The sequence below is a fragment of the Arvicola amphibius genome, chromosome X, assembly GCF_903992535.2.
Source record: "Arvicola amphibius chromosome X, mArvAmp1.2, whole genome shotgun sequence".
Lineage (NCBI taxonomy): Eukaryota > Metazoa > Chordata > Mammalia > Rodentia > Cricetidae > Arvicola > Arvicola amphibius.
Window position 1 is genome coordinate 136530331 of NC_052065.1, and position 24099 is coordinate 136554429.

The window sequence follows — 24099 nt, forward strand, 5'->3', positions numbered from 1 at the left end:
TCCATTTTATTTATTGAGGCAGTGTCTGTCAATTGAACTTGGGACTCACTGGTAGACTGTAATTACACAAGAATAACCTCTGCAAACTCAATCCCCCCCCCCCTTTCACCTTCCCCACTCTCTCCCTCCTCCCCTCCCTTCTTACTCTGTGAACCTAGGTATAAGACAGTGGAGTAAGCACTCTATAGTTCAGCCTAGCCCACCCCTGCATATTTGCTATATACATCTCTGCCCCTTTGGCTTCAAAAATTTGTTTCTGGTGTCTTGTTTTTTGTTTTTGAGACAGGGTCTTGCTATATAACCTAAGCTGGCCTAGATTCCAGGCTTGAGCCACCATGCTTGGCATTATTTTAGGTTGAATATTTAACTGCATGTTCATAGGGTGAAAATCCAGGAAGTAGGTCAGTGAAAACCCAGAAGGGTCACACTTTAGGAACAGGGCTACACTGACTGTTGGTAAAAGCTTCCTAGACTTGCCCTACCAAAGCTTAATAACAGACCTTAACAGAGGATCATGTGCATCTCTAACCACCTGCCAAAGTCCAATACTCTTCAGGAAGACAACAAATCCAGACATTCAAACCACAAAAGAGTCATAAATGTCCAGCATGCAATAAAGAACTACCACATACTCAAAGATCTTTAGCTAGAAGAGACAGGCTAAGTGAGACAGAAAGAATTTCTCGAAGTATAAAATTAAAAGAATATGGAGAGTCAGAATACAGCCACACATCTTTAATCCTAGCACTCAGGAGGTAGCAAGGCAGGAGAATCAGGAGTTCAAGGCAGCCTTGGCCAGATAGTGGGTTCAAGCTGGGCATTAGTGGTGCCTTCCTTTAATCCCAGCACTCTAGAGGCAGAGGCAGGCAGATCTCTGAATTTGAGGCCAGCCTGATCTACAGAGTGAATTCCAGAACCAAATAAACAAACAAAAACAAACAAAAAACAAATGAATAAATAGATATATCAATAAAAGGAAGCTTGGGCACGGTGGCATAAACATGTAATCCCAGCACTCAGAAGCCTGAGACTAGAGGATCATTGTGAATCTGATGTTAGCCTGGGGTACATATTGATATCCTGTGTCAGAAAACAAACTAGGGTAAAGATGTTCACCACCAAGCCTAATAGCCTGAGTTCAATTCAAAGGACCCACATACTAGAAGGAAAGAACTGACTCGTGCAAATTAAGTTATCCTCTGGCACACATGCAAACACACACACATGTTAAAAAAAGGCCTAAATAGCCAGGCAGTGGTGGCACATAGCTTTAATCCCAGCACTCGGGAGGCAGAGGCAGGAGGATCTCTGTGAGTTTGAGGTCAGCCTGGTCTACAAGAACTAGTGCCAGGACAGGCTCCAAAGCTACAGAGAAACCCTGTTTTGAAAAACAAAAAATAGAAGCCATAGTGCCTCTAATTCTAGAATTTAGAAGATCACTGAGAGTTTAAAGCCAACCTAGTTTACTGCTATACATATGAGTTGCAGAGCTTTATAGAAAGAGTGTCTCAAAGATCCAAAAAGAAGGCTGGGGGGTTGGTTTGGCAGGCAAGAACTTTTACTCTGCAAGCATGAGGAAATGAGCTTGAATTTTCAGCACCCATGTAAATAGTCAATCATGGCTATACATGTGTCCACAACCACAGCTTTGGAGGAGTGGAGACAGGTGACAATAAGCCAGAGAGCAATAGAAGAAGATATCAAATGTTCTGCTCTGGCCTCGATGCATGTGCACAAGGGTACAGATGGTTGCCATACGCATGTACTCATATACATGTGAATCCAAAAGGAAGGGGTGCATATCTGTAATCACAACATTTTGAAGGTGGTGAAGGCAGGAGGATTAGGAATTCAAGGTCAGCAGTTTGGTGGTGGTAGTGGTGGTAGTCTAGGACTGTTACATAGAGAAACCCTCAGAGCCTATGTAGAAACAATGTATAGAAGTGTTCCTACTTACATTATGCACAATAGACCAAAGAGGAAAGCAATTTTGGCTTATCCATGCAACAGGATAATAGTTGGCCCAAAAAGAAAGTCTTCATCCATGGTTAACTCTGTCAAAACTTGAAAATATTAAGTGAAAGAATATAAAAACACATATTTATATTGCACAATTATGACTGTATTTGAGATGCCCTGAGGAGCAACTCTATTATCAGTAAGTACGTGAGTGATTCCCAGAGCTTGGGTATGTATATGAGGGGTATGGAGAATGATAGCTAACTGCTTGCTACAGTTTCTATTAGAAGTAAGGAAAATGTTTGGCAATTAGATAGCAGTGATGGTTGCACATCTTTGTGATTATATTAAGACGCCACTGAACTGTATACATTAAATACATGACTTATATGAAAGGTGAATTATATCTCAGTAAAGCTGTTTATAAAGAAAAAGAAGAGGCTAGAAAGATGGCTCAGTGGGCCGGGGGTGGTAGTGCACCTAACACTCACGTGATAGAGGCAGGTGGATGTCTGTGAGTTTGAGGCCAGTCTGGTTTATAAAGCAAGCTCCAGGGCAGCCAGACCAGAGCTAAACAGTGAAACCCTGTCTTGAAAAAAAATGAAAAGAAAAGAAAGAAAAGGAAAAGAAAGACGGCTCAGTGATTAAGAGCACTTGCTATTGTTGCATAGACTGAGGTTCCTAGCTCTCAAATCCAGTGGCTCACAACCGCCTTTAACTCCAGCTCCATAAACTCTAATGCCCTCTGCTAGCCTTCTTGGGCACCTGCACACATGAGGCATACACATACAGACACACAGACACACAGACACACACACACACATCACACGCAAATAAAAGAACAACTGGACTTGTTGACACACACCTGTAATTCCAAAAGATGGGAAGGTGAAGCTGGAGGATCGCTGGAAGTTCAAGGCCAGCCTGAGCTACAGTGTGAGGCACTGTTTCAAAGCAACGTGGGAAAAAAAAGCCAGCTGTGGTGGTACGAGCCCATAATAATCCCAGCATTGGGAGGGTGAGGCAGAAGGGTGGTCAGTTCGAGGCCACACTGTACTAAAGGAAAAAGAAATGAAAGGAAAAAAAAGGAAAAAGAAAACAAGGGATTTAGAATCCCAGATTCACAGTCAGAGTGGCTTGTTGAGGAAGGCGCTAGATGAAAATGGCTATAAGTTTCAGTACTCCAAGCTTTGTGCTGGGTACTTGTACATTATTAGCCCACCAGTTTATGGACCATTGGGGAAAGAGCCCTGACTTAGCAAGCGATCTTTGCTAGTATGCTTTTGATAGCTCCAAACAAAATCTTGCGACCTTAGCAGGTGGCCCAGGGCTCCGGAGGAGGAGCTGGCTCGTGCCTCAGGCCCTAGGGGGTGTGGTGCGGGCGCGCACAGATTCCAGGGTTGCTGGAGGGAGCAAGCTAGGAGCTGGGGGTGTGGAGAAGCGCGCTCCTAGGACTCAGCCATTGAGCGTAGGGGGTCGTTTCTCAGGAAGGGTTCCCCAGCGGCCCATGGGCGTTTTGCGCTGTGCACTAGAGTCTTGGGCCCGAGGAGCAGCGGCCTCATTCCCATGCGCTCTGCCTCTCAGGCCCGGGTCCATTCTCCCTGAGAGCCCCCTCCTGGTGCGGTGGTACGGTCCAGGTTTAAAAGGCCCAGGCGGCCTCGGGCCAGCCCAGTGTGTGGGCGACGGCGGTTGCAGTTTTCACTGCGCGCGGGGTGAGGCTGAGTGGCCACGCGAGTGGGGCTGCTGTAGGGCACGGGGACACGTCCACGTGGCCAGGAGTGGCTACCCCGAGTCAGCCACGTTGGAGGGACAGGTAGGTGGCCGCCATCCTTACAACTTGTATGCCAGTAGTCTGATGGATGTCCGGGATTCAGACAGCCTAGGGGTCCAGATGGTTTCAGGGGCCAGGCCCTGTCCCTGCATCTCGAGGCTCACTAAGCACTCACTATATGCCCTGAGTAGGAAGAGACGGTCAACTCTATTGTAGCACCATTGCCTGATATGATCCTTTTGTAGAGGAGGAGCAGTATCTCTGAGCATTGCTGTAGCCTCTGCATCAACTAAGGTCTCCACGGTTCTGCCTAGGGGTGCCTCCAATGGGGGCAGGACTGGTTGGGATGGTCGCACCATGGGGGAGCATTGTGGGAGAGCAGGAGCTGTGGACCCAAATATCTGTATGGAGCTTTCCTCATTATCATGCTCTTTGCTGCCAGGCCTGTAACAGAGGGGCTGGGTGCTTCTGTGATGCCTGAGGTTGCCACTTAGAGGTGGGGGCTGGGGTGAGGTCGTGGGCTGCAAATCACTACTTTCCAGGTCTCATTCCCAGTCTGTCCCTGGCCAGTTTCTAAAATTGGCTTTCTGCAGAGTGTAGAAGAGGTGAGGGCAGGATGCAGCTGCTTTTCTCTTTCTGCTTCCATTCTTCTGGCTGTTGCATGAGGGGTCCTGGATGCAGACCTGACAAAAGAACCCCAGAGAGCTGATCAATCTGAGCTGAAACTTGGCAGTTTCAAACTGGAATTGCTCCCTGTTCCTGCTTTTCTTTTTTCTTTTCTGTGCCTCCTTGCCCTCCTCGCATGCTGAGTCCCTCCTGTGTCCCTTGGGAATTGGGCAGTGAGAAGGTAGCACTGTGCTCTGCTCCATTGACTGCAGAGACTGCTCTGCTTTGCAGCCTGGGGCTGGCTGGGTGTGGCCTGGGGGTGAAGTGCACTTTCCTTATCCGTGTGGGCCTTGCCCCACATCGCTAAGGCTGCAATTGTATTTGGGGATGCTGCTTCCTACATATAAGACTTCTGGGACTCTCATAAAGTGGGTAAGACCCCTCTGCCCCTACCTCTCTCTGACTGACTTCTGGATTTTCAGGGAGAGCCACACAGGCCTGGCAGAGCATCTGTCTGCCTGTATCTGAGCAAAGCTTGACTTATGTCTGTCTCGGTGAGAATCTTGGCTTTGTGTTGCAGCAGAAAGGCCAGACAGCAGACTCGAATAGGCAGCCAAGGCCCTCAGGGGGAGAAAGCACCTGAGAGACCATGAGCTAGAGAAGTGGTGGCACTGAAACTAGCCTCAGGCCTTAATTCTCCAGAGCTTCACTCTAGGACTCCTGTTGGCAGCACCACTCACAGAGAAGCATCCCCTACCCACAGCATGTGATTGTTCTCTCCTTGCCTTTCTCCTTCCCCATTCAGGCAAGGGGTATTTGGGTCTAGGCTCCCCTGTGATGCTCTCCTGTGCCATCAACTGCTCTCAGCCATGGGGTGTAATGTTTGGGTCCCAGTTCTGGTATGGCCTCCCACCCCATCCTTTTAAGCATCTGGCTCTGCTGCCCCCTTGGGTGTGGCCCAGTTAAGACAAGGCTTCTTGGCTTCTTTCCAGTTCAGGGGTGGAGGATGATTGATAGCTTCCAAGCTTGCCTGTGCTTGTTACTCATTCATTTGCCCTATTAGAGGCCCTTCCCCTCTCCCAGCCTCAGTCACCATCTGGGGCTCTGTCATGTTGGATGAGTTTCCCTGCCGCTCTGTGGCATGGAGCCTGGCCTGCCAGGGTCCCTGGGCTGGGCAGGTCAGGGGGAGGGAGAAGAGCTTGGGCCTGGGGTCTCTGACTCCCATTTGTTGTCTCTCCTCAGGCCTGTCCCTGGTACAGCTGCCGGTCATGCCCACTGTCTGCCTTCTCCCATTGCTGTTCTTCACTATAGGAGGGTGCCTGGGCAGCAGCAGGCCCTTTCGTACCTTTGTGGTGACAGATACCAAACTGACTCACCTGACTGTCCACCGAGTGACTGGGGAGGTATTTGTAGGTGCAGTGAACCGAGTTTTCAAGCTGGCTCCAAACCTGACTGAGCTACGGGCCCATGTTACAGGGCCCGTTGAGGACAATTCTCATTGCTACCCACCCCCTAGCATGCGTGTGTGCTCCCATCGCCTGGTGCCTGTGGACAATGTGAACAAGCTGCTTCTCATAGACTATGCAGCCCGTCGTCTGGTAGCTTGTGGCAGTATCTGGCAGGGCATCTGCCAATTCCTGCGTCTGGATGATCTCTTCAAGTTGGGTGAGCCCCACCATCGCAAGGAGCATTACCTGTCAGGGGCCCAGGAGCCTGACTCCATGGCTGGTGTCATTGTTGAACAGGGCCAGGGGCCTAGCAAGCTGTTTGTGGGCACTGCAGTTGATGGCAAGTCTGAATACTTTCCCACCTTAAGTTCCCGTAAGCTCATCGACGATGAAGACAGTGCAGATATGTTCAGTCTGGTGGGTGAGATATTATGCCTGTTCGTTCTGTCCTTTTTCTTCTGCTTCTTATGAGTCCAGGCCTTATTCACTCCTTTCTCTCGGTCTTGACCCTACTTCTTGGGAAGAAAAGCTTTAGTTTGAGAGGGAATTTGTGACCCTTCACTGACACAGAAATGTAGATCAGCTGCTGAGAACAGGAAATTGGGCAGAATTCACCTGTGGAAAGCCTGTCTCTGGAGAGACTGAGGTCACCTTGCACTCTGTGGCATGGATTCCAGTAATTGCCCAGGCAGGGCAGGTGGGAGATCACAGGGGAAGCCTTTGGAAGGCCACATTGTTAGAGCAGGGTTGGGGAGTCAAGGTAGCGAAGGGAGCAGGTCTTTATCCTCTACTCATACTTTGCTCTACTCTCCAGGTGTACCAGGATGAGTTTGTCTCCTCTCAGATCAAGATTCCTTCAGACACACTTTCCCTGTACCCTGCCTTTGACATCTACTACATATATGGCTTTGTCAGTGCTTCCTTCGTGTACTTCTTAACACTGCAGCTGGACACCCAGCAAACGCTGCTGGATGCAGCAGGCGAGAAATTCTTCACATCCAAGATTGTGCGCATGTGTTCAGGAGACTCAGAGTTCTACTCTTATGTAGAGTTTCCCATTGGCTGCTCCTGGCATGGTGTGGAGTACCGCTTAGTGCAGAGTGCCCACTTGGCCAAGCCTGGCCTGCTCCTGGCCCAGGCTTTGGGTGTGCCAGCCGATGAGGATGTCCTCTTCACCATCTTCTCTCAGGGCCAGAAGAACCGAGCCAGCCCGCCTCGGCAGACCATCCTTTGCCTCTTCACCCTCAGCAACATCAATGCCCACATCCGGCAGCGAATCCAATCATGCTACCGTGGGGAGGGCACACTGGCCCTGCCCTGGCTGTTGAATAAGGAGCTGCCATGCATCAACACCGTGAGCCCTTTGTTTGCCCTGCTGTCCCTGTGCTACACATGACAACTCTGTCTTTCTGCTTCTCTGCTGGGTGGCTGTCTGTCCAATCCCAGGCTTGGCATGGTCCTGGGAGTGACTGACACCTTTGTTCTGACACCTACTTTACCCTTCTTGAGAGCCTAACTCTGTACTTATCTTGGCCAGTGTCCTGTTTTTATATTGTCACCTTCATTTTTCTGACTTTCTATTAATTCCCAGCTTGCTCTCTGTTCTGTATCAAGTCTTGTAAACCCAGGTTTCTCCTCCCTCTCCCTGCTTTCTGTCACCAGTCCCATTTTCCCATGGGGTCCTAGGGCAAACTGTCAGGCATGTCTGGAGGGCAGTAGCTTCCAGGTTCTGCTTCTTTACAGAACATGAGATCTAATAGCATCTCTCACTCACCCCTCCTGTGTCACCAGCCCATGCAGATCAATGGAAACTTCTGTGGGTTAGTGTTGAATCAACCATTGGGTGGCCTACATGTGATTGAGGGGCTACCCCTGTTGGCCGACAGCACTGACGGCATGGCCAGTGTAGCTGCTTATACCTACCACCAGCACTCTGTGGTTTTCATCGGTACACGCAGTGGTAATCTGAAGAAGGTTGGTCCTAGAACCCTTGTATTATGGGATTGGGAATGTTTTTTCACAGTATGGGAAGAAGGGCTGGGGAACAGAATGTGCCCATGAGCCTAGGTTACTCTGAACAGGGTATGATGACTTCCCAGGTTAGGCCCCAGGAGCTGAGTCCTACTCCTTGGTTGGCTTCTCTGCCTTATACCTTCATCAGCATTTTTTTTAGCTGAATCCAAGGTAGCCTTTGCCTTGGCCTAAGTCTGTGGCTGTTGGAGCTACAGTCCTCCTGACTGAGTGCAGGCTCAAGGAGGTCCTGTCTGACCAGCTCAGATGCAATCTAGAAAGTCCCTGGGTACTTACTGAGAACTATGGTAGGGTGAAGCTGACCTGGCATTTCTCTGTCCTTGTTTGTTGCTCAGGTGCGGGTTGATGGCTCTCAGGATGCCCAGCTGTATGAGACAGTCTCTGTGGTAGAGGGCAGCCCCATACTCCGAGACCTGCTCTTTAGCCCTGACCACCAGCACATCTACGTCCTGAGTGAGAAGCAGGTGGGCCCGTGGTGGGTGGTGGTGGATGGTGGGGCAGGGGTGGGCTGTGTGCTGATGTGGCTGTTCCCAGGTGAGCCAACTCCCGGTGGAGACCTGTGAGCAGTATCTGAGCTGCGCTGCATGCCTGGGCTCAGGGGACCCACACTGTGGTTGGTGTGTGCTACAGCACAGGTGAGGGCAGTGGGTGAGGGTCATGGGGCAGCAATGGGCTCCCTGGGGCCATTATCTTGGGAGACAGAAGGACTTAGGAGGGCCTTGCCAACTGGACAGAAGCCAGCCACACTTGCTATACTTTCCTTCACCCACCTGCTCCGTTTTCCTCAGCCTTGAGCCTTGAGCCTTCCCCTCCCTCCCTTCTCCTCCACTTTCTCCAGCTAATGAGCAGAACTTCTACCCTGAGTGACGTCCCTTGGATCTCAGGGGATGAGGCCAAGGCACACTGTTGCCTGGCAGTAGGAGCTGGGTATGCTGTCCCCTGCCCCCCTCAGCCTCTTACTGCAACCCCATCTGGTCCCTCCTGGGACAGTGCTCAGACTGCTCTGGCCTGTCCCCATGCAGGTGCTGCCGTGAAGGGGCCTGTCCAGGTGCCTCTGCTCCACATGGCTTTGCTGAGGATCTGAACAAATGTGTACAGGTGCGGGTCTGGCCCAATAATGTGTCGGTGACATCCCCTGGAGTGCAGGTAAGTGATATGGTGGGTACTTGGGCCCATTATGCTTCATGAGGGAGGGGCACATTCTGCTCTGAGCTCTCTGCCTTCCCCAGCTGACCATAGCCATGCGCAATGTGCCAGACCTTAGTGCGGGTGTGAGCTGTTCATTTGAGGAGGTGACTAAAAGTGAGGCTATTCTGCTGCCCTCTGGAGAGCTGCGTTGCCCTTCACCATCCCTCCAGGAGCTCCAGACACTTAGCAGAGGACACGGTCAGTGGACTGGGGCTGTTTTGGGTGTTGTGGGGTAGGGCAGGATCCCAGGCTAGTTGGTGATGGCCACCTGTTTCCTGCAGGGGCCACTCATACTGTGCAGCTGCAGCTGCTCTCCATGGAGACTGGTGTGATGTTTGCTGGGGTTGACTTTGTCTTCTACAACTGCAATGCCCTCCAGTCGTGAGTACCAGGTCCAGAATCTGTCCCTAGGCCTGGGGATAGATAGGTGCTCTTGGATATATAAAACTTGCAGTGTGGTTGTCTCTAGAACTCTCGGGGTGAGCTCTGTCCCCACTTCTGTTCAATCCTGATGTGCACTGTGTGACTTATGCAGGTTCTGCCTGCCCTCTTCATTTGTTCCCCAGTACATTTTGTGGGAAGGTGAGAACAGGGTGGTATAACCTTCTTTGTTATTTCTGAAGCCACTTCCCTCTCCAGGTGCATGTCCTGTGTTGGCAGCCCTTACCCCTGCCACTGGTGTAAGTACCGCCATGTGTGTACCAGCCATCCACACGAGTGCTCCTTCCAGGAGGGCAGGGTCCACAGCCCTGAGGTGAGGTGGTGCAGTACGCTGCAAAAGATTGGGCTCCTTGGCTGGCCTCTCATTTGTTTGTTTGTTCTACTATTTCCTTGGGTCTGGAGAAAGGTGGGTAGATCAGCATGCTCTGACTGCTGTTCTCCTTCCAGGGATGCCCTGAGATCCTGCCTCGAGGAGACCTCTTGATCCCTGTGGGTGTCATGCAGCCTCTAACCCTGCGGGCTAAGAATCTGCCACAACCTCAGTCAGGCCAGAAGAATTATGAATGTGTAGTCCGTGTACAGGGGCGGCAGCATCGGGTACCTGCAGTGCGCTTTAACAGCAGCAGTGTGCAGTGCCAGAATGCTTCGGTGAGGTCCAGGGTGGGTCAGCCAGGGACACTTGTTTTGTTGTTATTATTGTTGTTGTCAGTGGTGGGTTTTTTTTGTTTGTTTGTTTGTGGGTTTTTTTTTTTTTGGCATATACCCACCTTTCTGATCTGGAAGCCTTTGGTTGATCTGGTTTATCCTGGCAGGTACTTTTTATTCTTTTTTTTTAAATCGGGGATTACTAAATTGGGCAAGGATTTTGCTTATCTTATTTATACTCATGTGGTTCCATTTTTCTTAGTATTTCTATGAAGGTGATGAGTTTGGTGACACTGAACTGGACTTCTCTGTGGTCTGGGATGGAGATTTCCCCATTGATAAGCCTCCGAGCTTCCGAGGTAAGGCATGACATCGGTCCAAGGAATGTGCTCCTGGGGCAGGGTTGACACTACTGGGGGCAAGTCTGGAGGCCCTAGAGCCCCCTGCTTCTCTGCCACTGGTTGCTCCATCAGTAGTCCTCTGTGCCTGCAGCCCTTCTTTACAAGTGCTGGGCTCAGAGGCCTAGCTGTGGCCTCTGCCTCAAAGCTGATCCCCGCTTCAACTGTGGCTGGTGCATCTCAGAGCACAAGTGCCAACTGCGGGCTCACTGCCCAGCTCCCAAGAACAACTGGATGCACCCAAGCCAGAAGGGTGCCCGATGCAGCCATCCCCGAGTCACCCAGGTTAGCTTCACATACTAGTCCTACCTGGCCTGCTGGGCATGTATGAGTCTGGCCTGATCTTATTGCCTCTTACCCTGTTCTACAGATCCACCCACTCACAGGACCCAAGGAAGGTGGCACCCGGGTCACCATTGTGGGTGAGAACCTGGGCCTCAGTTTCCGTGAGGTTGGCCTGCGAGTAGCTGGTGTACGTTGTAACTCCATCCCCACCGAATATGTTAGTGCTGAAAGGTGAGTGTGGCCATGTTGAGTACCCTGTCCTTGTGTACCACAGCTAGTCCTGACCTTCTGTGACTCCTAGGATTGTATGTGAGATGGAGGAATCACTGGTGCCCAGCCCACCACCTGGGCCTGCTGAGCTCTGTGTAGGTGACTGTTCAGCTGACTTTCGCACACAGTCCGAGCAGCTCTACAGCTTTGTGGTATGTGGCCTACCAGTCCCTTCCCCTTCCCAAGCTTTCTCCCTCTTCTCTCTGGGGGAATGTGGAGTAGCCAATGGATGGGCTGGTTCCTACCTCCTCTTAAGGGCTGCTTCTTTCCCAGACCCCAACATTTGACCGTGTGAGTCCTACTCGGGGCCCAGCTTCTGGGGGCACTCGGCTCACCATCTCTGGAACTTCTCTGGATGCTGGCAGCAGGGTCACAGTGATTGTAAGAGATGGCGAGTGCCAATTTGTGAGGTGGGCCTGAGCACAAGCAGTCTGGAGTTGAGCATGTGGAGGGCTATGGGGACAGGCTTGTCAAAGGTGCCAGGCCACCTGCTTCAAGCCTACCTGCTTTCTTATGTAGGAGAGATGCCAAGGCAATCGTGTGTATCTCACCTGTCTCCACCCTGGGCCCGAGTCAGGCCCCCATCAGCCTTGCCATTGACCATGCCAACATCTCCAGCCCTGGAGTCATCTATACCTACACCCAGGACCCCACTGTCACACACCTTGAGCCAACCTGGAGCATCATCAAGTGAGACCCTGAGGAGGATGGGATTAAGGATTGAGTTGGGGCTCTGAGTGTCTCTCTTTGGGCCTTACCTGTTACTGGGGCCTTGGGGCATCAAATCCTTCCTGAACCCACCTCAGTAGGGGGCACAGAGTTGTCCTGCCCATATAGAGCCTTGCACCTACTAAATGATCCAAAGTTCGAGGCTCTGAGCTCTCAGAAAAACCTTGGTAACTTCAGGGCAGGGTGGTGGAGGGAGCCTGAGACCTTCCCTCATCTGTCCAGTGGAAGTACTGCCATCACTGTGAGTGGGACCCATCTGCTGACGGTGCAAGAACCCCGTGTACGGGCAAAGTACCGTGGTATTGAGACTACTAATGTAAGTAGCAGCTTCCTACTCCTCTCCCACCCTTTCTACTTAAGGCTTTATGCACTGAGGTGATTGCCATTGTCTCCACAGACATGCCAGGTGATCAATGACACTGCAATGTTATGTAAGGCCCCTGGCATCTTCCTTGGGCACCCTCAGCCTCGGGCCCAAGGCGAGCACCCTGATGAGTTTGGCTTCTTGCTGGATCATGTGCAGACAGCTCGCTCCCTCAACCGTTCTTCCTTCACCTACTATCCTGATCCCAGCTTTGAACCACTTGGGCCATCTGGTGTGCTAGATGTCAAACCTGGCTCACATGTTGTATTGAAGGTGCTGGGAATAGGGGTAGGGAGTAGAAAGGAGGGGAGGAGCAGAGACCTGGAGAGCTTGACTGTGTCTGTGTGGGTTATCTACTGTTAGGGCAAGAACCTGATCCCTGCTGCAGCTGGCAGCTCCCGCCTCAACTATACGGTGCTGATTGGAGGACAGCCGTGTGCACTAACTGTTTCAGATACTCAACTTCTGTGTGATTCCCCTAGCCAGACAGGCCGGCAGCCAGTCATGGTGTGTATAGGCTTCAGAGGCCACCGGAGCAGCCTTTGGGTGTACATGGGTGTTGGTTCACCTTGAGCCTCTTATTACAGGTGCTGGTGGGTGGCTTGGAGTTCTGGTTGGGCACCCTGCACATCACTGCTGATCGGGCACTAACTTTACCAGCTATGGTGGGGCTGGCAGCAGGGGGTGGGCTCTTGCTGCTGGCCATCACTGCTGTGCTGGTCGCCTACAAGCGAAAGACTCAAGATGCAGACCGAACACTGAAGCGGCTCCAGCTACAGATGGACAACCTGGAATCTCGTGTGGCGTTGGAGTGCAAAGAAGGTGCCTAAAGCTGGGAGTGTACCAGTATGTGAGAGCTGAGGAATTTCCCTGCCTCTTGCTCAACTCATTCCACCCTACTTTCCCCCAGCTTTTGCTGAGCTACAGACAGATATCAATGAACTGACAAACCACATGGATGGTGTGCAGATTCCCTTCTTGGACTATCGGACCTATGCTGTGCGGGTGCTTTTCCCTGGCATTGAGGCCCACCCAGTGCTCAAGGAGCTGGATGTGAGCCACCCCCTGCCCCCACAGCCCGTTCATGTTCTATTTTCCTCAGAGCCACCACTACCTACCTTCTGAGAATCTCTGGTCCCCACAGACTCCCCCCAACGTGGAGAAGGCCCTACGCCTGTTTGGGCAGCTGCTGCACAGCCGTGCCTTCCTGCTCACCTTCATCCACACTTTGGAGGCCCAGAGCAGCTTCTCTATGCGTGACCGTGGCACTGTAGCGTCACTCACCATGGTGGCCCTGCAGAGCCGGCTTGACTATGCCACTGGACTACTCAAGCAACTGCTGGCTGACCTCATAGAGAAAAACCTGGAGAGCAAGAACCACCCAAAGCTGCTATTGCGCAGGTATGTAACTATCTTGCCTGGCCTCTCCCCCAGCCCACTCTTCCATTTCCTATTTTGGGCCCTTCTGTCTGTTCAAGCCCCACCCTTGCCAGGCCAGGGCCTCAGGACCTATCTCTTACCACAGGACAGAGTCAGTGGCTGAGAAGATGCTCACCAACTGGTTTACATTCCTGCTGCATAAGTTCCTGAAGGTGTGCTTAGTAGGGCTGGGCAGAAGGGGAGGAATGTTCAGGGGTGGATGTAGTTGATTGGTAGGCCAGACAGGCAGCCAGCTATGCTCTTGACTCTGGGTGTAGGAGTGTGCCGGGGAGCCACTTTTCCTGCTGTACTGCGCCATTAAGCAACAGATGGAGAAAGGTCCCATTGATGCCATAACAGGCGAGGCCCGCTACTCCTTAAGTGAGGATAAACTCATCCGGCAGCAGATTGACTATAAGACCCTGGTGAGCATGGGGCCATGTGAATAGGAGAAGGGGTGGAGGAGCCTTGCTCAGGATTGATGCTGGGGTTCCTTCACTCTTAGACTCTTCATTGTGTGTGCCCGGAGAGCGAGGGCAGTGCTCAGGTCCCTGTGAAGGTTCTCAACTGTGACAGCATCACCCAGGCCAAAGACAAGCTGTTGGATACTGTGTACAAGGGTATCCCATACTCTCAGCGCCCCAAAGCTGAGGACATGGACTTGGGTAAGGTCTTTCCCCTTTCTCCTAAGCCCCCACCTTCCAAACCCTCCCGGGGGGTGCTCACACTCTGTACCTGAGCTCTATTCCTTAAGAGAAGTGAGCCTAAGGCTTTGTGGGGTAAATGTCCCTAAGAGCTGACTGTGGTCTGCAGAATGGCGCCAGGGCCGCATAGCCCGAATCATCCTTCAAGATGAGGATGTCACTACAAAGATAGAGTGTGACTGGAAGAGGGTCAACTCACTGGCCCACTACCAGGTGAGGAACTGAGAGCCTATTCACCCCCCAGGCTACCTAGGAGCCATGGCTAGGTCTGCTCGCAGCCCTTATCCTTATACACATGAGCCCTCCTCACAGGGCCTTGGTTACCACTACATTGAAGAGCCTGGATGAGTGGTGGCCCCTTGTCTTCCTGCACTGCCCCTTCTTTGTCTTTGGACCTCCAGGTGACAGATGGTTCCTTAGTAGCCCTGGTGCCCAAACAAGTGTCTGCCTATAACATGGCCAACTCCTTCACCTTCACCCGTTCACTCAGTCGCTATGGTAGGTATCCTCATCATGGTGACATCTGATGGCCCTATGCCCTTTAATTAAGGCTGTATAAGCCATCTTTGGAAGCCCTGAGTAGTTGTCTTGACCCAGCTGGAAAGACCATTACTTTGGACAGCCGTTCTGTAGAGCCTGGTAGGGAGGGGTGGCAAGAACACAGGGGTTCCACAAAGGCTCTTGGGCTCTTGGAGGAGAGTGGAGTAAGAGGGTGGGTAATGGCCAGGGCCTGTTGGAGCCTAAGGGTCACATCTCTCCTCTGCCCTAGAGAGCTTGCTCCGTGCTGCCAGCAGCCCGGATAGCCTCCGTTCTCGAGCACCTATGCTTACACCTGACCAGGAGGCAGGGACCAAGCTGTGGCATCTGGTGAAGAACCATGATCATGCTGATCACCGAGAGGGAGACCGTGGCAGCAAGATGGTCTCAGAAATATATCTGACAAGGCTGCTGGCCACCAAGGTGTGGGCCTGCCCCAGGCTCCCTTGGTATCTGCATAGACACCCTCTAGCCCAGTCTTAGCCATAAGATGAGCTGGTCTTACCAGTAGGACCTCTAGGCCTGAGGTCAAGAGCAGTTCCATTTTAGGAATGCTGGCCCTTCAGGAAAATTCTTTACTGAGCTTTTCTTCCCCTGTCTGTCAGATTTGGGGAACTCCTTGACATAGTGGCCTTACTGTCACTCATAGGGCACATTGCAGAAGTTTGTGGATGACCTATTTGAAACTGTGTTCAGTACAGCCCATCGGGGCTCAGCTTTACCCTTGGCCATCAAGTACATGTTTGACTTCCTGGATGAACAGGCTGATCAGCGCCAGATCAGTGACCCTGATGTGCGCCACACCTGGAAAAGCAACTGGTACTTATTAGTTCCTGGCTACTGCTGGCCCTTTTGAGGATGGGTGGGAGGAAGAGACTAGTGACTTAGCCAAGGCCCAAGGCCCATGGAGGCAGGTTGACTGGCAGCTGAATAGCCTATCAGGCAAAAGGGATGAGACAGTGTCTTGGCCTGGAACTGAATATGAGTATATAGAAGATGGGTACTGCTGGATTGTGCAGATGGAAAATGCTAGTCTAGCATTGGAATTGGCCATTTTCTCCAGGGTCCTGCACAACCTTTTATTGATAACTTAGCACAGGTGGAGACAGTAAAAACTTCAGGGGTGGAGATTGAGAACAGAAAGCCTGAGTCAAGCAGAAAGTTAAAGAAAAAATCATTTACCCTAAATGTGTTCTTCCTGTTACCTCAGGAGTAGTTATGAGCTGGCCAGACAGGAACAAGGTGTAAAGGAAGGCACTGGGGGAAAAGGGGCCCATACAGCTACTGGGGAGTCTCGAGTGTATATCCCTCTGTTCAGCTTACCTCTGCGTTTCTGGGTGAATGTGATCAAGAACCCGCAGTTTGTGTTTGACATCCACAAGAATAGCATCACGGATGCCTGTTTGTCAGTGGTGGCCCAGACCTTCATGGACTCCTGTTCTACATCAGAGCACCGTCTGGGCAAGGACTCCCCTTCCAACAAGCTGCTCTATGCCAAGGATATCCCTAATTACAAGAGCTGGGTGGAGAGGTGGGCCCTGGGAAACTGCTGTGTGTGCATGGTGGCAGGCTGGAACTGCCTACCTAAACAGCCTATCTAAGACTGGCCAAACACTGATGACTTTTGGCTTTTATGACATGTGCATGATTGACTCACCCAGGGTTTCTACAGGTACTACCGAGATATCGCAAAGATGGCATCAATCAGTGACCAGGACATGGATGCCTACCTAGTGGAACAATCCCGCCTCCATGCCAATGACTTCAATGTCCTAAGTGCACTCAGTGAGCTCTACTTCTATGTCACCAAGTATCGTCAAGAGGTATGTTGATGCATCTTACAGATCCCCAGTTGCATGGTTCTGATGATGGAATTAGGGGCAAAGGCAGGGAGGTTGATGGATTGAGGACTGCCAAGGATTTAAGCAAGATGGAACACAGAATCCATCTTGTATCTTGTCCACAATTCATTCCTTGCCTAGGGCCAGCATGGGTAATAATTTCCCTAGATGCTGGGATTTAAGGAATACAGGAGAGAAACCACTAGCTGGAGTATAGAATTACCACTGGCTAAAAGTTAAAAGGCTGGAGAATCAGAAGGAGTAGGCAAAGGTTATGGAGTGAAGCCAGAGGTAGGTGCATCTAGTTATTAGCAAGGCCTGTGGCTTTTGTGGTTGGAGATGCCAGCAGACAGAGGAACACAAAAGGGTGTGGAGGCCTGGATTCATGTTCTGAGTAGCTGGATGTTGGTCACAAGCTGGAATCAAGGATGACTGCAGGACTTCTTCAGCCTAGGTAGCTGACGGGATGAAGTTCACCATCATAAACTCAGTAACGCTACAAACCGCAGGAAAGACTGTGGATGGAACAGCCTTGTCAGGCTGAGGGAACAAAGTCAAGAATCTGCAGAACCACTCAAGCCATCCTAAATGCTAAAGCCCCGAGGGAACATAGAGCATCTTGGGGTGGGTAGCAGGGATGGAATCAAAGTTGATTGGGTCACACTGGGAAGGTTGAGCTCAGATACCATTCTCTTGCTAGCTAGACTTAAAATGACAAGTATGCAAGGCATAGGAGTCAATAGATTCAGGGGAAGTCTTGGAAGGAAGTACACTTTTGGAAACCATAGATGGAATTTAAAGCCCTGAGGCAGGGGGATGGGGAAAATGGCTCAGTTGATCGAGTACCTGGTATGAAAGCATGAGGACCTGAATTTGGATTTAGACCACCCATGTTAAAATATTGGGTGTGGTGGCATGTCTATAATCCCAGCACTGGGGAGTGGAGATAGACAAATCCTCATAGCTCCTTGGTCAGTCAGTCTAGCCAATCAATGAATTCTATGTTCCATGAGATACTGTATCTCACAAAATAAGGTGGATGGGCTGGAGAGATAGCAAAGCAGTTAAGAGCACTTTCTGTTCTTCCAGAGGATCCAAGTTTGATTCCCAGCACCCATATGGCAACTCCATATGGCAAGCTCCAGTTTCAGGGAATCCGGTCTCCTCTGACTTCTATGGTCACCACATGTGATACACATACATACATGCAAGCAGAACACTCACACATTTTTAAAAAGGTGGAGAATGATAAAGACACCAGGTATTGACCTCTTGGACTCCACATCCATGCATGTGTACACAGACAAGTAGAGATGTGCATGCAAGATTAAGCCCTGGACAGGCATGGTGGCACATACCTTTAGTCCCTGCACTTAGGAGGCAGAGTCAGGCAGACTGCTGTGTTTCAAGGGTAACCTGATCTACAAAGTGAGTTGCAGGACAGTCAGAGATACATAGTGAGATACTGTCTCAAAAAAAGGAGCTCACCAAGGGAGATCAAGGGGATATAGAGGGAGATCTGGCCAAGCACAGCACCCTGAGCCCCTCACAGGTCAAAGAGGAAAGAGGGAACTAGCAGAGGACTGGGAGGAACCCAGAGGTGACTGGTAGAGTCAGCTGGGTATCCTGAGCCAGGCCCTTGCATGGATCAAGGAGGATGGAATGGCCAGATTTGCCAAGGAGATGTTGGAGTTTTGGTTAGGCAGAAAAAGGAACTGATAACAGCAGGTATGGCTCACTCTTCAAAGAGGTTACACATGAGCAATGATAGGAGAGAAATCTCTGGAGTTGGGCATAGTATAGTCAAGGAAAAGTCGGTGGTTTTCCTGAGAAATTAGAGGTTTAGAGCTTGAGCTTGGCACAGGAACTCAAGCCTGTGGGAGGGAAGCACCCATCTGGGAAGCAAGGACTTTGTGCAGAAGTGGTGCCCTGCCTTGGAGTCTGCTCCAGTGGATCCTCATCTCCTAGATCCTTACCTCGCTGGACCGAGATGCCTCTTGTCGGAAGCACAAGCTTCGACAGAAGCTGGAGCAGATCATCAGCCTGGTGTCCAGCAGCAGCTGAGTGGGGAGATGGTGAGGAGGGGGCTTCTCACTTCTGAGCCATTCTCTGAGCCAGGGGAGTGGCTGGCTCTAGCATGAGTCTCTATGGCTGAGATCCAGATCTGGTGGTGTTGGGGAGGTTACCAGGCCAGGTTGCCTCCGTCACACCTGGGCCCCCTTCATTAGTGCCTTGCTTTGGGTCCTGCAGGGGGAGGGGTGATAGGACCAAGCTCCCCCCTACCAGCAGCAGCAATACCCCCACCCTCTTGCCTTGTGTTCCTATGTCAAGAGAGCCCTTGCCCTCCTAGCTCTACACCCTACCTACCTATTTATTAACCTAACCCCACCTTAATTTCCACATGTAAATATACATGTCCCTTGGGATATTTCCAGCCTCACAGACCTGCCTCCTTGGTTGATCTGGGCCTTGTTTCCTGTCCTGGTTCCTTTGTGACATTGCCAGCCTTGGCTCAGCCTCTGGCATTTCACCTTTGCTGTGTCAGGCCCCACTTGTCCTAAGAGAGCCTCAGTACCAGCAGCATTTGGTGTTGGATGATACATCTTGAAGCTGCCCTCAGATTGGCTGGGCCTGGCCAGCCACTGTTCCTCTACAGATGTTTCAGGAGTCAGACCATATTTTCATGGGGCCTGTTGTCTCTGAGAGTACTATAACCAGGTTGTGCTTGGGCCTGATGTGATGAGCCTGAGCCTCTGGGACATTCCTTGTGTCCCTACTGCCAAATTTCCTCATTGTTGTAGGCACTTGCCCTGAAGCCCTTCAGCCTCAGCTGCCCCATCATGTGCCCACCCCTAAGGGGCCAAGGTGGCAGTGCCTTACTGTTTTGTGTCTCCTGCCTCTTCTGAGGAATCTGACCCTATCTGATGGTTCCAGACCCCCAGTCTACTCTTCTTTTGTTGCATGAGTTTTTCTTTGTTGTTGTAATTTTTTTCCTAATTAAATGTTGGGAAATGGGGTCAGTGCATATCTTTGTCTTTGGGGCAAGTGGGTACACCTGCTGGGCTGTGGATGAGCCAGGCTGTGGGAGGAAATATAACTCTTTATAGTATTTCTGATGATTTGAGGAAGATCATAGCAATGGGTAGTCCATTAGGCAATCCTGGTGGTTCCTACTTCAAGACTGAATAAATCTGCTTCTTTTTCCTTGCATTCACTGTTTCTACTCAGATTTGCCCATCTCCCTGCTTCTATCCTGCCCTTTTAGCACATTATTAGTTGGAGTTGAAGACAGATGCTGCAAATAAGAGACGTTTCCCCCGTGTTACAAAAATTCTTCAGTGGGGGCTAGAGAGATGGCGGGGTGGTTAAGAGCATGGGTTGCTCTTCCACAGGATCCAGGTTCAATTCCCAGCACCCACATAGTGGCTCACAACCATTTGTATCTCTAGTTCCAGGAAATCTGATAACCCTCTTCTGGCCTCCTCAGGCACCAGGCATGTACACGATATACATGCAGGCAAAACATGCACACATAAAACATAAAATCAAACTAATTTAAAAGAAAAACTTTCAGTGGCTTCACTTGTATCCAAAATTCTGAAGATATGGCAACTCATTGGATTATAACTGCAGTGGATCTACCTGTATGTGAATTACCCCATCACTTGTTAGATGATGCATATGTGGTGAAGATACTGTACAATAAGAAAAAGGATAGCATGGGACTGAGGAAATGGTTCAGTGTCACACGAACTTGAAGACTGGAGTTTGGACAATAATTACAGTGCTCAGAAAGCAGAAATGAGGGTAGATATCCTGGGACAAGCTGGATAGCCTTGCTAGTCATATAGACAAGCTCTGGGTTCAACTGGAAAAACCTTGCATCATAGGATAAGTTGGAGAGTGATAGAAAAAACTCAACATCAGCCTCAGGCCTCCACATATATACAACAGGTGTTTCATAGATACTGGATCCTGCATATACACACAGATGAGAAACATCAAATAAAAGCTGGGCATTGGTGGTTCACACCTTTAATCCCAGCACTTGGGAGACAGAGGCAGGCCTGGTCTACAGAGTGAGTTCCAGGACAGCTAGGACTGTTACACAGAGAAACCCTGTCTTGGAAAACCAAAAATAAATAAATAAATAGATAAATCAATCAATCAATAAATAAATAAATCAGGGTAGCTTGCTCCTGGTGGTTTGGAGGTGACAACAAAAATTAAAGTACAGCCTCAGCTATATGCTAAACTCTAGGCCAGCATGGGCCCTATGATCTATCAAAAACAATATGAAAACCACACCTGGCTTCTTTTTTTTTTTTTTTTTTGCTAAAAGATTAAAGTCTTGTTTTGCTGCTTTGGCTGCCTCATAAGACCTGTTCAAGATCAAAGTAGCCAACAGTCTAGTATTAAGAGGGAGCATTTCATAAGCTCCCACCTATAACTGGGGAGCTATTAATAGTGTATGGCTTCCAGGGAGGGAAAATCAGATTTCTTTAAGGGTGTGGTGTTTTATAGATCAACCATGCTCCAGTGAATGGCCCCACACTCAGAAATACATGGGCAGTAAAAATTGGACTTGATGGTTATATTTAAAAAGAGGACACAGTTGGGGAGGGGGTTAAAGAAGCAGTGGTGAATCTGGGAGGAGTTAAGAGAGGGGTGGGGGTGAATGATTACAATACATTGTATGAAACTGTCAAACAATTAATTAAAAATATTGTAAGTGCTTCCTTTGGGAGACTGAAGAGATGGCCCAGCCACTAAGGGTACATACTGCTGTTTTTCCAGAGGACTTGAGTTTAGTTCCTGGCATCCACAGCAGTGAACTCAGCTACAGCTCCAGAGGATCTGACGCCTTCTTCTGGTCTCCAGGAGCACTTGCACTCACATGCACAAACTCAAACTTAATGCACACAACACAATTATTTTTTAAATTAAATCTTTTGTCTTAAACATGGTGTCTTCAGCAATAGGGACTTACATTCATCTCTCCATCCCCTGTCTCTAAAATAAAGATTAAGAAAAGAAATAAGAGAGAACACTAATACCAGAGCCCATCAGATAAATAACTGACATCAAGTTTAACAGATGAGACTCTGAATAGTAACTTGGAATGGCTTTTGGATTCAGGGCAGAATAGTGAAGAAAAGGCAAGCAGAAGGACAGAACCCTAGATGCACCCAGTGGGTTCTAGTTGAATATTACACAGGAGCACAAATGTGTGAGGAAAGAGACTGAGACCTGGGAAAAGGATCTGCCTCTGTGTTAACTGCCTAGCACTGTAAACAAGACAGGGACTAGTAGCGCCTCCTCTTTTGTGAGGCAGGGTCAGGGTCAGAAGAGTCATGCCTTAGTAGTGATAAAAACCTACTTCTATACACAGAAGGAATCCGCCCCATGCAGCACACCCTCAAAGTAACATACAAAGACTCAAATGCTTTCCAAGGGATACGAAGAAGCCGAAAAACTCAACTCAGATAGAAGGAAATAAATTATTAATCATTCAGAGTAGAAAGGAAGAGGCATTACTGCCTTTATTCTAAGAAACATGATAATCTATAGTGAAAATCTAATGGCATCTACAGATGAACCACTAGGCTAAATGTAGCCAAGTTGCAAGACATGTTTTATAGGGAGTTAATGTCTATCCCCAAATGCCAGTTGTCAGGCACTTTTCCTTGATAGGTGGAGAAACTACAAAACCTAAGCTCTGTTTCTGGGTTATTTGTTCTTACATGAACAAAGGGTTTTTTTTGGGGGGGGGTATATTGGTATTTGGTTTAGGAGGGGGAATATCAACAGTGCTAAGGATTTGGGAAACCAGTATCTGGTGAGTAGAGACTCATTTTCAGTAGTGCAATTCACTAGGGTATGTCAAGAACATTCAAAGAAATCTTACTGATAGCTCAAAAATTAACCAAGAATAATGATTTGTTCAAACTTTTTTTTGTTGTTTTTCAAGACAGGTTTCTCTGTGTAGTTCTGTCCTGAAACTTGCTCTGTAAGCCAGGCTGACCTCAAACTCAAGAGATCCTCCTGCCTCTGCCTCCCAAGTGCTAGGATTAAAGGCGTGTACTACCACTGCCCATGAATGAATGAAATGAATTTTTAAGTATTCAACAATTATATTAAATTGCATCATATATGTGCCTGTTCTACAATGCTTAAAATTCTTTTTATGTGCTGGGTAGTGGTGTTTCACACCTTTAACCCCAGCACTCAGGAGGCAGAGGAAGGCAGATCTTTGTCAGTTTGAGGCCAGCCTAAGCTATAAGACCCTGTCTCAAAAAATAAAAACAAATTGAAACAAATTGACTAGAAAGGGAAAATTCACTTTAGGTGAAAAAATACTTAGGAAGAACTACAATGCTAAACTTGCAAAAAGTTTGCGTTCTATATTGCTATTCACTTAAAAATTGTATTTCTTTAGTGTGTGTGTGTGTGTGTGTGTGTGTGTGTATGCACATGTGCAAGCTCTCCCCAAAGTCAGAGGACAACTTTTAGGAGTTGGTTCTTTCCTGTTACTTTGTGGGATTCAGGACTTAAATTCAGGTCATAATGTTTTCATGTGAGTGCTTTAAAAAAACTTTTCATTTTATGTGTATAGGTGTTTTGCCTGCTTGTATGTCTGTGTACCACATGAATGAAGTGACCACAGAGGTCAGAAGGGAGCATGGGATGCTTTGGGACTGGACATAACAGTTTGACTCCATGTGCATGCTGCAGATCAAACTGAGGCCCTCTGGAAGAAAAGCCAGTGTTTTTAACTACCGAGCCATCTCTACAGTCCCAATAAAAATAAATCTTAAAGTCAGGTGGTGGTGGGACAAACCTTTAATCCCAGCAAAGGCAGAAGGAGCTCTGTGAGTTTGAGGCCACCCTGGTCTACAGAGTAAGTCTCAGGACTGCCACTGGTACATAAAGATAGCCTGTTTTTAAAAAGTATTTTTTTGACAATTTCATACATGTTTATAAAGAATTTTGAGCATACTTATCCACTATTATCCTCTCTTATCCTCCTCTCATCCTCATTGAACCCTTTCTTCCTAACAACTACATCTCCGTTTTTATGTCTGTCTTTAGTGCCCTACTGAGATTAATTAGGGTTGTTTGCATAGTCATGGGTGTGGGGTTATTTACAGGAGTATGAGCAACTTAACAGTGGCTACATTACTGAAGAAAAACAACTCCCTTTCCCCAGCAGCCATTAACTGCCAATATCTCCTCAGAAGAGGGGCCTCATGATATTGCTATACACTTATTATACTGATAAAATTCTAATACCAAAAATTTCCCAAAGTGGAGGCACTAGTGAGCCTTGCATGAGAGGGTGCATGTAGTTTTAATTTTCCTTTATTTTTGAAATTGTCTTCATCTACTTTCAGTGTTGGGATTGAATCAAGGACCACATACTTTAGGTGAATACTTCTATCATGTACTAACAAATACCTGAA

General features: G+C 49.1%; 1 protein-coding gene across 3 annotated transcripts; it reads left to right on the forward strand.

Annotated features, from left to right (window-relative positions):
- Nucleotides 1-3640: 3640 nt before the first annotated feature.
- Plxna3 (plexin A3) lies at nucleotides 3641-19652 on the forward strand. 3 transcript variants are annotated; one of them, XM_038316149.1, is made up of 33 exons: nucleotides 3641-3772; nucleotides 5579-6201; nucleotides 6599-7138; nucleotides 7576-7758; nucleotides 8151-8279; nucleotides 8350-8450; nucleotides 8838-8961; nucleotides 9045-9201; nucleotides 9285-9384; nucleotides 9643-9757; nucleotides 9892-10092; nucleotides 10352-10448; nucleotides 10582-10772; nucleotides 10858-11003; nucleotides 11074-11194; nucleotides 11316-11452; nucleotides 11562-11732; nucleotides 11949-12087; nucleotides 12169-12408; nucleotides 12499-12642; nucleotides 12723-12957; nucleotides 13046-13188; nucleotides 13280-13536; nucleotides 13661-13727; nucleotides 13833-13979; nucleotides 14060-14219; nucleotides 14368-14471; nucleotides 14660-14756; nucleotides 15028-15218; nucleotides 15445-15614; nucleotides 16114-16326; nucleotides 16468-16618; nucleotides 18605-19652. In XM_038316149.1, the coding sequence occupies exons 2-33, from the start codon at nucleotides 5605-5607 to the stop codon at nucleotides 18698-18700; spliced, it is 5664 nt and encodes a 1887-aa protein (XP_038172077.1). In that variant the 5' UTR covers nucleotides 3641-3772; nucleotides 5579-5604; the 3' UTR covers nucleotides 18701-19652. The 3 variants fall into 3 exon arrangements, with proteins under 3 accessions (XP_038172077.1, XP_038172079.1, XP_038172080.1); XM_038316151.1 differs by having other exon boundaries at nucleotides 11994-12087; XM_038316152.1 differs by lacking the exons at nucleotides 15028-15218; nucleotides 16114-16326; nucleotides 16468-16618; nucleotides 18605-19652 and having other exon boundaries at nucleotides 15445-15596.
- Nucleotides 19653-24099: the final 4447 nt, after the last annotated feature.